At 39.2% G+C, this 12503-nt stretch overlaps 1 protein-coding gene across 1 annotated transcript in view; it reads left to right on the forward strand.

Moving 5' to 3' along the window:
- Rras2 (RAS related 2) overlaps nt 1-12503 on the forward strand; it is a 64129-nt gene that overhangs the window by 44303 nt on the left and 7323 nt on the right. The window contains exons 2-4 of the mRNA XM_042691567.1: nt 7594-7681; nt 8495-8597; nt 8786-8894. Coding sequence (XP_042547501.1) covers nt 7594-7681; nt 8495-8597; nt 8786-8894 — 300 coding nt within the window. The remainder of the gene's footprint in view (nt 1-7593; nt 7682-8494; nt 8598-8785; nt 8895-12503) is intronic.

The following is a 12503-nucleotide window of genomic DNA, read 5'->3' on the forward strand; positions in this document are numbered from 1 at the left end:
TGCCACTTCTGGCTTTTTCTGCTTATGTGGTGCTGAGGAATTGAACCCAAGGCTTCATGCATGCAAGGCAAGCACTCTACCACTGAGCCACCTTCCCAGCCCCTAAAATTAATTTTTAAAACCTTACTTAAATTTTATATAGTGTATTAAACTACAAATAATAATTGGGGTGAAAGTAGCCATGAGAACAACAAATATTTAATAGGTCAAGGTCTCGTTGCTAATTTTTAAACTCCATTGTTAAGAACTTAAAATGTTTGGGTGATCTTGTATACCCAACAGATTTGTGGAAGAGTTGTGGAGGGAGGGGAGAAAACAAAAGGAAAATCTTCATTTCTTCTTTTCCTTTGAAGCCTGTGAGTTTGGAAGAATAAAGGTAGTAAAGAATAAGCAAAGGGAGCTGACATTGTAAAATGGCTTAGAGTTTTGCTTTTCTAAGAGTAAGCTTTGGTTCATTGGTTGCGATGTGTTCTAACACTGATAGGGTGAGATTTATCTTTCCTGAGGCAATTGTAAATGTTAATTTGGGAGTGGAAGGAACAGTGGGAAGTGAGGGAGGTGTTACATGTTTTTGTTATTTACTTATTTTTAATGTACTGGTTCTGGGGCTTGAACACAGGGGCTGGGCACTCTTCCTGAATTTTTTTTTGCTCAGGGCTAGCTTGAGCCACAGTTCTACTTCTGGCTTTTTGGTGGTTAATTGGAGATATAAGAGTCTCACCAACTTTCTTGATTTCAAATCATGATTCACAGATCTCAGTCTCCTGAGTAGCTAGGTTAATATGCATAAGCCACCACCTAGGGGTAGGTATTTTTAGACATAGAAATGGGCCAAAGGCAGGAGGAATGTGATTGTGAGAAGTGAGGGCAGGTTGAAGTTAGGCAGGCTGAGTGTCCAAAGACAAATTTTCCTCTTGGTAAGTCTTTCTTTTTTTGTTCTGAACTCTGGAAAAGGAAACAAATTCTCTTCCTGTTTCTTCTTGGGCCAGATGGCTGTCTGTCCCTCCTTCAAAATTTAGCACTTTATGCTAATACTGGCCATATGTCAATGGTAGCTCTGGCCATTATATACAACCACAATTTAGAGAAAACATTTTACTGGGAAAATGAGTAACAACTAATTAACTTAGAAACACACTTTGATGGAACCAACTGTGCTTTGGCTGGTAGTATTCCAGGTCCATTCATCTGCAACCACATGCTTTGCAGTGAGTTGTGATTGTGAGAACTGAACTTGCACAGAAGCCCAGTGAAAGGCACAGGGTTGTGTTAGGCAATCTGAGACAATCAGCAATATTGACCAAAGGCCTCACTAAATTACGTTCAAAAGAAAAAAAAAAAACAACTAAAAGGATTACTAGGTTTAGAGTAGCATTATTACTGCATGAAGAATGCTGGGCATAAATTTTGAAGATCTCTGTAACTATAATTGTTTAATAACATATTTTGAGTTATGAAAAATAATGTACTTGAGATAGGAATATCAAGCTTATTGAAAGCATTTGACATGTTGGAAGCAACAGCTGTTGTTAAAAGTGACACAAGTAGAGCCCAGCTCTGCCCACAGCTGCCTGAAGTTGTTGCAGTCTTCTCTAAAGTTACCAGAGGAATTTACACTGCTCTTGTTTTAGAAGAGAAGAGACTGAGGATAGCTAAGCACCTTACTGTGCTTGGGACTAATTCCTAACCCCATTATGATCTTCATATTTTCTGGTTTCCTAACAGTTGATATTTTGGGATTCTATCTGCAAGATAACATGTAGTTTAACTCCAGAAAAGTTCTAAAATGCACAGCAAGCGCTGGTCTGGGGACTTAATCTCAAAGCCAGGCTTCTTTGCTCAAGGCTACCATGCTATCACTTGAGCCATAGCTTCATTTCTGACTTTTTGGTGGTTAATTGGAGGGAAGAGTCTCACAGACTTTTCCACCCAAGGGGCTGGCTTTGAACTGCCACTCTTTGATCTCAGCCTCAGATCTTAGCCATATCTGGTTGGTTATATCATGAGAAGTATGGCAGGATTTGAACTGGAACTCTTATTTAGTTTGTTGAAGTCCCAATGAAAGAGTAAAATAGAAGGTCTTAGTTATCCTTATATTCTAAGGATTTGCACAGAGGAGTTGCTTTTACACACTTACTCTGGAGATCGATGTTCAGAATGAACACCTAGTTCCAGCTGTTGAGGTGAATGGACTATCTGTGTTCTGATGAACATGTTGTTGGAGAGCTATTGTCCTTTTCTGTCTCTATACATAGGACAGGAGACTTCTTCATTTAGGCCAGATAGTAGGAAGGGGCATTGTGTGAATCCTAATCCTGAGGCAGCTGAGCACAGCGAAAGAAGAGATGAAAATTAGTTATCAGTCCTCATTTGGGAAGGCAGATGAGCTGCTAGGTGGTCCTAGCTTCAAGCCAACTAGAAAGCATATAGTGTATAGGAGGCCACCAAAAAGATGATGTGAGCCAGGAGGAAAAACCCATGAAAAGCTTACTAAATCCAGTGCTGGTGTTGTGCATGGCCAGGTTCTTTCTTTCAAGGCCTTAGAATTTTAGGTCACAGATTCCTACCTTGAGGTTTCTCACTGGACACACTCAGACTTGTCATAAGAAAGTTAACCTTTTGAAAGTTAACCTCCCCCATTAACTCCTCTTATTCTTTCTTTTAAACCCCCCTCCCCCTTAGCTCTTCTTATTCCTTTATTTCCCAGATAAAGGGGAGCTGAGGAGCTGCAGAATTAAGAGGAGAGATGGAAGGAAGGCAAAGACTTCCCCTCCTCAGTTTCATTCCTCTCAGGTCAACCTAGAACCCGAGAAGAAGATTCACTATGATTAAGACAATGCACTACACATTTTTTTCTTTTTGTCTGTTTTGGTAGTGGTGCTAGGATTTGAACTCAGAGCCTTGGCTCTTGATAAGTAGGCATTCCACCACTTGAATAGTTTTTTGCTGTAGTTACTTTTTGGATAAAGTCTCTGATTTTAGCTTGAGGCTGGCCTTAGACTGAGATTCTTGCCCTCTCAGCCTCCTAAGAATTGCAGGTTGAACCATTGCATCTGGCCAGAAATTTTGAAGACTGTCATAGTTTTAATGATGAATAGTTTCCTTCCTTCCTTTCTGCCTTCCTTCCTTCCTTTCTTTTCTTTCCTTTCTCTCTCCTTCCTCCCTCCCTCTCTTCCTCCCTCCCCTCCTTCCTTCCCTCCCTTCCTCCCCTCCTTCCCTCCCTCTTTCCCTCCCTCTCTCTTTCCTTTCTCCTCCCTTTCTTTCTCTCCTTCCTTCCTTCCTTCCTTCCTTCCTTCCTTTCTTTCTTTCTTTCTTTCTTTCTTTCTTTCTTTCTTTCTTTCTTTCTTTCTTTCTTTCTTTCTTTCTTTCTTTCTTTCTTCCTTTCTTTCTTTCTTCCTTTCTCCCTTTCTCCCTTTCTCCCTTTCCCGCTTTCTCTTTCTTTCCCTTTCCCTTTCTTCACTATTTTTTTTCTTTTGCAGTGTTAGTCATGCAACCCAGGGCCTTGAACATACTGGGAAAGTACTATATTGCTAAGCTACATCCCCACCTCAGAGTAATATTAAGACGAGAACTTACCGAGATTGTTTGCTGGTGAACTGTTGAAGGCTGTGTGGAGACAGAAGGATAGGATCGAACATTATTGGCCCAACTGTGTAATCTACTGAATTTCACACTCCATCTATAGTGTATTAACTTTTCACAGTAGTATGAAGAACTATGAATTACTATTTCCATCCTACTGACAGACCGAAGCTCAAGCAGGTTGAATGAGCTGCTCCAGTTTCCCACAGCTAGTACAAGTGGTAGATCTGTATCCTGGCCTTGTCTAAGTTAAACTTCAGTCTCTTCCCACTCTTCCTTTGATGTTCCCTTGATGGCTTTGCATACTGTGAGATCTGGGTAGGGCAGGAATGGGATGACCTCAGAGGAGTTAAGAGTCACTCCTCAAATCCTAGAGGTGACTTTATATGTCCCTTCTTCCTCCTCCAAGTTGCTATAATTCTCTACATTTACTGTCTGGAGGGTTTCCTTTCTGTAATCTTCCTTCGCTGCCACACCTAAAGTGGGCATTGGAAGAATTCAAACAGCCAACAAGTAGGCTAGCAAGCGGGGTGACATCTGGATTTGAATTTTAGGTCTCTGACTCTAGACCCCTATATTTTCTTCTTATCATGGTGCTTGCAGAAACAAATGTGTCTATTTGTAGAAAGTAAGCCCTTAGGATAACTCATGTTTTCGTTCTGCTATGGTTTGAAAAGAAAACGTGTTTCTGTGGCTAGAGGAGATAATAGGAAGTACCAATTTGTGGTGGAGGAAGGCAGAGAGAATCACAGAATCTAGGCTCTAGAATGTCTCCTGATCTGATCTTTACAGTGGGGGTATGGAGTGAGCCAAGCTCAAGCTCAAGGAGGTAAGCATGAATTTATTAAGAAACAAGTTCCTTATTTTTTCAAGATATTTTGATTCACTTCCTAGGACTAAGAATTGTTAGAATATGAGCCTAGGGTCAGATCTGAATTTAAATTGCAATTCTACTTATGAGCTGGGTGGACTTGATTTTATTTGATGGTAGTTCTCTGCCTCATTTAAAAAAAAAAAAGTCTTCAGAAGAGAAGGCTTATTAGAGGGGCCATTATGAGAAAATATATTTATCAAGTAATGCATGTAGTACTAAAATGAACCTGTCATAATAAATGATCAGTCCTCAGTGTCTACTGTTATTGTGGAAGATATGTGACTTGTAGAGCAACGAAGAGGAAGAATACATCTTACTCCTGAGAGGTGCAGACATAAAACAAGATGCCTGTGCTAGAGGACCCAGACACTGCCAATTTAAATCCTGGTTCTGCCCGAGATTTTGATGTAGAAGCTCTACGCATGTCACAAACTAATTCTCTGGCGTAGTCCCTACTATACTATCAAAGAGCGTATATTATCATTGGGGAGGGGGAGAAATGGACAATGAAAGTAAAAACACCAACCCATATGTGTTGTCCAGAGAGAAAGAGGGAGAGAAGAGACAAGCCTAGAAAACATTCTGAGCAAGAGAAAAACAGGCTTTTCTAGGTCATTTGATCTTGAGTGAGGCCAGTGAAAGCTGAGGATCAACAAAGGATCTCTTATCCTCTTTTCTTGATTTGACTCTGTGGTTCTTACAGTGTACAAGATTAAAAAAATCATTTAAATGTAAAACTTGTCCAATATATGCAAAAGTTCCAAGATGAGTATAACATCCCCTCCCCCATGTATTTACCAGATTTAATAGTTGGTAAGAGTTTCCCCACTTCTTTCAGCTATAGATTCCTAAGAATTTCCTGAAGATGGTCTGGTTTCAGAAACACCTAGTGTTTGTTTACTACCTCACATCTAGCTTCCTGCCCTTTTTTGATGTTTGGATTCACTGTTTACCAGATGCTCCAATGAATTCTCCCAGAGTGTAGATCAGACACCTCCCTGTGGTAGTGCTTGGGAACTGCACTTTAACCCACAGCTTGGTGCCAGGAAAAAGTGGGTTGCTATTCCTGTCCACTAAATGCGGAAGGGCACCATTTTCTTCTCCTTTTCCCTCTTTTCCTCCTTAACACAGTATCTTTGAATAGTAAAGTATTTTACTGGAAGTTCTCTTGGAGGACAAGCAGAGCATATCTGACAGTCTAATGTGCGATCCTGCCTCCTTACTACAACATAATGCTCTTGTACTTATTCAGGGCTTTTGACAGCCTTATACAGACCAGGTTTTTATCAGTGCAAACATCTCGCTGCCTGATAGGATAGCCTTCTTCAAATCCAAACTAAAGAGACGGAATTGTCCTTCATATGACCTGGGAGGTACATGTCCTTTCATGTGTTATTAGGAAAGCAGAGTTTTTCTCCCACTTTCCCCTTCAGTTGTGTTCTTCTGAGACCTTTGGGTCATCCTATTTTCCTGAGCTTCTATGGTCTCTAGCTCAAATCATCACCCCACTTTCTCTCTGCTACATACATCCTTTTTAGACTGGTAACGGTTGGTTTCCAGTTTCAGGAGATAGGGAGGATGGAGATAGAGCTGTATACCTGTGGATCTGTATATCTAGCTAATTATGTTTGAAATGAATGTATATAAAGATCCCATGTGTGAGTGTAGTGTTAACCTTTTAAATTTTATTGCCTTTGTGAGCAAGCAGAACCAGTACTTTTTTTTTTTCTGTTTTGTTATTTGGGCTGCTACATATTGACAAGAAATATCAGGTTTGTTGCAAAGAAACATATCTTAAACTAATCTTAAAAGTATAAGCAGCATGCTTTATCCAGCTGACATGGTGAGATAATGCAGTTTTATGTTGTTTAAAGCAGCGAGTACAAAGAATATTGTTTTTGGTTGTATTTACCTTTTGAAGGGTCATGCGTGCCAACGAAGAAATTCAGGGTTGTTTTGATACCTAGTTATTTTAAATGCTGCTGGGGTGGTTAGATGGGCTTCTACTAAAAGCTACTGCTGTTAGCAACGATTCATTTTAAAACTTTGTTAAATAACTCATGCATTTAAATGAAACTAGCCAGATGGTAATAGGATTATGGATGAATCCTGTGATTAAGGTTTTTCTAAAATATAAGTAAAATGAGAAACTTGTCCTTCCAAAGTAAAATAAATACGGAAAGCCATGGTAGCAGGCAGATTAGTATAGTATCCTTCCTTTCCCCTCCTGACAATAGGGATTTCTTTATTGTTCTGTTCAGAGCATCCACATTTAACTAGCTTTCTGAACAGAGGTTACTAAGCCAAGGAGTATTACTTAGGCTGTGTCCCTCGAGCCAGTCCCTGCTCCCTATGACTTTATGACTTAATGAATGGTTAACACCTTTGTTAAATGGCTAACATCTTTGTTGCTCTTTCCCTATATTGAGCTGTCTTTATCCAAGTCATTGGTTTGTAATGAGCCAGTGGGAAATAGGTTTTAGGAACTCATCCTTTAGTATAGAGCAAAGGAAATCCACAGAACAAAAGGACCATGTCCCTAAGAGTTACAGAAATAATTAGGTAAGAATGGAGAAATAGTTTCTCTCAGATTATTCTTTTATTTTTAATCCTTTGTGGAAATTGTGAAACCTTTCTTGTGATGATTTACAAGAGGTAATTAGTTCCCTAAGTCACTGAACATTCAGATTACTACAGACTAAATAATCCTGAAATGTGATTTCTTTATTGTAATACAATAAAACAGATGAAAGGGAAGCAAAGAATGAGAAAAGAAGGCAGGGGATGGAATATAATAGGCCTCTTTTGGTAATCTCCATTTCTTTGTTTTGGTTCTTATCAGATTTGAATGGGTCTGAAATACTTCCATTTTTTTTCCCCTAGATCTCTCTATTTCCAGATTCTCATGTTTAATTATGAAAAATTATAGTAGATTCTTTGCAGTCTTATTGCATATTTCTGATACAAATACTGCCTTTCTTGGATGGTGCTCGGAATATAGTTCCTTTCTTAGGAAATTAACACAGTAGGATAAACCCTAATCTAACGAAAATACTTTAATTTGATCTGATAAGTGGAATTTGATAAAGTTTTGGTATGTAGGTAGGCAAGTAAACCAAATTAATTTTTTTTTACAGTCTTATTTTGTAACAGATTATGATCCAACCATTGAAGATTCCTACACAAAGCAGTGTGTGATAGATGACAGAGCAGCCCGGCTAGATAGTAAGTAAACTTAGTTCACATCCTGTTTTTAAAGTTATCTGTGAGGTCTGACTAGGTTAAATAGTATAATTAAAACATAAGCCTGCCTGTATTTGGTTGTGTGTGTATGTGTGGTGTGTGTGTGTGTGTGTGTGTGTGTGTGTGTGTGTGTGTGTGTGTGTGTGTGTGTGTGTGTGTGTGTGTGTGTGTGTGTGTGTGTGTGTGTGTGTGTGTGTGTGTGTGTGTGTGTGTGTGTGTGTGTGTGTGTAATGGAAATTGAATCCAGGGCCTTCATGCATGGCACAGAAGCTTTAAGAACTAGTGTGCTGGCTAAACATTCTACAATGGAGCGGAAGAAAACTCTGTTCTCTTAAGTTGTACAGTTCTTTTATTCAGAGAGATCAAGAAATACATTAGCACCTATGATAACAAAAGCATTTTGTGTGTGGTTGAGGGCGGAGGGTAACAAATTACAATTTCTTATTTGAATTTACGGGTACCTTTTTCAGTTCTTTAAATGGAAGGGATAAATATCCTAGTGACTTAGTTTATCTGATTCCATCTGCCTAGATTTGTTTGGAATTTTTAATCTTGTAATTGGTATATATATTGCTAATATATTCTAACCACAAAATCAATCTGTGCTATTGAAGATAAGTTCTGAAACCCTTAGACTATGTTTGCCTGGTTTTAAGAGTAGTTTTAAGAGAAGAATGGTGTTTCTTCTCGTACCAAGTAGCAGGCTTTGCAGAGGACCCCATCCATGGGTACACCCTTCAGAGGAGAAGCAGTGGATAAAATAAAAACATTAACAGGATTCCCTTTTTCTTTTAGTTTTGGACACTGCTGGACAAGAAGAGTTTGGAGCCATGAGGGAACAGTATATGAGAACTGGTGAGGGCTTCCTGTTGGTCTTTTCAGTCACAGACAGAGGCAGGTTGGTATCAGTGTTAAAATATAGTAGGCCACTCATCTTGTTTAGATCACTAATACTGTTTTGTTGAATTGGGGTTTGTTGTTCTAGAAAAATAAGAAAGTATTACAAAAGAAATAAAGTATTAAAAAGAGCACAGAACTTGTGGAATTCTGATTCATGGCAAAATTGATTTTCTTTTTCTTTTTAAGTTTTGAAGAAATCTATAAGTTTCAAAGACAGATTCTCAGAGTAAAAGATCGTGATGAGTTTCCAATGATTTTAATTGGCAATAAAGCAGACCTGGACCATCAAAGACAGGTAAGAAGGAATTTCCCTGTTGGAAATCTAAAACAATGTGTTTAATGTAACAGCAGAAAGTCCCAACATGAAAAATACCCATGTTACTTGTCACTTAGTTTAATTAGATAATCTTTTTTTTTTTTTTGGGTCCGGTCATGGGGCCTGAGCTCTGGGCCTGAGCGCTGTCCCTCAGCTCTTCAGCTCAAGGCTAGCACTCTACCACTTGAGCCACAGTGCCACTTCCGGCTTTTATCTTTTTGCTTATGTGGTGCTGAGGAATCGAACCCAGGGCCTCATGCATGCAAGGCAAGCGCTCTACCACTGAGCCACCTTCCCAGCCCTAATTAGATAATCTTAAAGTTTTGCCTAAATGCTTAATTTATTTACTGTCAATTCAAAATTACCTTCAGGTTAAAAAATACATTTATATCTATGAAAAAAATGTATAACTATATACAGTGTATCATATAAGTGTAAACAAAATATATAAATATACATATATTCCTATATAAATACATAAATAAAATATAAATATAAATTTATTACTTTTTTTTTTTCTGATGTCAAAACTAGAGCTTGAATTCAGGACAGCACTCACACTTGACCATTTTGCTCACAGCTGGTACTCTACCCCATGAGCCACACCTTCAGTTCCTGAAATGTCCTTAAGAGAAAAATCATAGCATTTGGATTTTTCATTTCTTTTTTTAAAGCGATATAGCCACATGTATTTGTTATAAATTAGGTCACATTCTCCCCAGAGAAAATCCAGGGGGGTAAAGCAGTCAGGTGGTCCTGGGGCCATGGCCAGGTGGCCTGGGGCATAGTCACAGGTAAGACTGGTCCCTGGATAGCTCCCACTTCTGCACAGGAGGAGCAGGGATTATGGCCTTCTTCTCTGTGGCTTCAGCCTCCGAGCTCTCTTCCATTTTGCCTGCCACCAGCATCTTGTGGGCGGTCAGACAATGGATGGGGGTAAGACTTCCCGGCGGCCATCACGAGGGCAATAGTAATTGTTGGAGAGCTTGTGGCTGGGCCCCCAGAGCTTGGGAGGCAGCTAAGTCCACTTGGCGATCTCCTGGTAGCGCAGCTGCAGCATCACCTGCAGGTTTAGCCGGGATGCCCAGTTCTATATATGAACAATGGTGTAGCAGGCACCATCTTTTTCTGGATTTTTCTTTTCTTTTTTTTTTTTTGGGGGGGGGGGGAGGGTCCGGTCATGGGGCCTGAACTCTGGGCCTGGGCGCTGTCCCTCAGCTCTTCAGCTCAAGGCTAGCGCTCTACCACTTGAGCCACAGCGTCACTTCTGGCTTTTTTTCTTTTTGCTTATGTGGTGCTGAGGAATTGAACCCAGAGCCTCATGCATGCAAGGCAAGCGCTCTACCGCTGAGCCACCTTCCCAGCCCTTTTTCTGGATTTTTCTTATGCCTAACCAATAACTAATGTTTTTACAAAAGTTCTTCACATTGGCAGTTCCAATACCAGTAACCTTCAAATAAGAAATTGTTTAATATTTAGTTGCATGCTAGCTTATTCTTTTACTCAGTTACTTAGTTGCAGGCAAGTTTATTCACTTTTGCCTCTTATTAAACTGAAATTTAAAGTTTTGGGCTGGGTACTGGTGGCTCACACTAGGTCTTTTAATACTAGCTACTCAGGAGGCTGAGATCTAAATATCACAGTATGAAGCCAGCCTGGGCAGGAGGGTCCCTGAAACTCTTCAATTAACCACTAAAAAAATAAAAGAATAAAAAAAATCTGAAAGTGGAGTTGTGGCACAACTAGTAGAGTGCTGGTCCTGGGTAAATGAGCTTAGGGACAGTGCCTAAGCCCTGAGTTCAAGTCCAGGGACAGGCATACACACACTTAAAGAATAATATATATATATATATATATATATATATATATATATATATATATCACTCATCTTTTGGTAGAGGAAGGGAACAAAGTCAGTCAATGTGGGCCCTATGTTATTTGGGAGTACATTTTGTATTTTTATTTCTTTTAGGTCTTTGGGTTTTACTCTGCATCTGAAATTTATTATTTTATTTTTAGATTGATGGTGGTGTGGCTTGAACTCTTCCTCATGCTCTCACTTGGCTTTTTCACTAATGTCTGGTGCTGTACCACTTGAGCCACGCCTATACTTCTGTTTTTTTTTTTTTGCTGGGCATAAAAAGAGTTCTGTAGAATTTGAATGGTTTAGTGTTATTACCCATCTAGTAGTCCCTTACCGAGAGAGATTGCTCATTTGTTTCTCCTGTCAAAGATGTAGGAAGGATATATAAACAAATAATTTACTTGACCTTGCTAAAATTATGTAAGTAGGTAAATTTGATAGCCATTGATTCTGTAGTTTAATTTGGACCCTGGATTTCATGATATATCTGATTTTAAGTTCCTTGTCCTTTATAGCTATCCTGTATAGAGATAAAGTATATTTGATTGTGTGTGTGTGTGTGTGTATGTGTGTGTGTTTGCTTGTCACTTCTCTCTCTCACCTTAGTCGCCCTCTCTACTTTCTTCCTTGTTAGTTGCTTAATTGCTAATGGTCCTCATTAATTTGGTAAAGGTACCTATTATTGTTTCACTAATAGATATTTATTATCGACCCAGTCACCTCTTACCTTTTAGTACTTTGGTATAGTTTGTCCCCTCCAGCTTCCTGGGGAAAAGAGCTCTATTCCTTTAAAGAAAGTACGATGCTCCAGACTTCCCTGACTGAACCTTGTGTGGCTCTAAAAGATTTGTAAGACATTGAGTATAGATACCATGAAGACTTCTCAGTTTTGACTGGTCGGTTGTGTTGTACGTTAGCCCATAAAACAAAAATTAGCACTTCATAAATACTTGTTGAATAAATGAATAGTTACCACTTAGTCCAGAGATAGTGTTACCATGATTCTTCCTATATAATAGATATTTTTGAAAAAAAGTTTGCTTTTGCAAATTTAATTAACATGAGATATCCTTGAGTGTTTCAAATGTAGTTTATTGATAAATCCAGTTTTCTTAGATCAAATTACTCTTACCATTCCCATTTTGCTTTCCTCTCTTTGGAACTGCATAGGATGAACTCATATTTATTGTGGATTTTTGCTAATGTTAAGTTTTGCCTTAGAAAAGAATTCCATTGGGGGGCTGGGAAGGTGGCTCAGTGGTAGAGGGCTTGCCTTGCATGCTCGAGGCCCTGGGTTCGATTCCTCAGCACCACATAAGCAAAAAGAAAAAAAAGCCGGAAGTGGCACTGTGGCTCAAGTGGTAGAGCGCTAGCCTTGAGCTGAAGAGCTGAGGGACAGTGCCCAGGCCCAGAGTTCAGGCCCCACGACCGGACATAAAAAAATATTAAAAAAAAAAAAAAAAGAATTCCATTGGGAGTTTCTAAACCTAAGTCTGCATTTGATGTAACAGGTTTACTTGGAATATTTAAAACAATTCTGTGTAGAGCTCAAACCTACCAAATCAGAATATCAAAATATTGAAGGGATGTAGCTTCATATTTACAGAGTTGCCTGGATTGAGAAGCCACTAGGAAATACTTGTTTGTGTAGCTTTCAGCGTTTTGATTTCTGGCTTCATCATGGTATGGTTTTGTTTGATGTGTTGCTCCTTCTATTGCTTTGG

This window comes from Dipodomys spectabilis, unplaced genomic scaffold (assembly GCF_019054845.1).
Source record: "Dipodomys spectabilis isolate Male_0828 unplaced genomic scaffold, ASM1905484v1 ptg000145l, whole genome shotgun sequence".
In the NCBI taxonomy this organism is placed as follows: Eukaryota; Metazoa; Chordata; class Mammalia; order Rodentia; family Heteromyidae; genus Dipodomys; species Dipodomys spectabilis.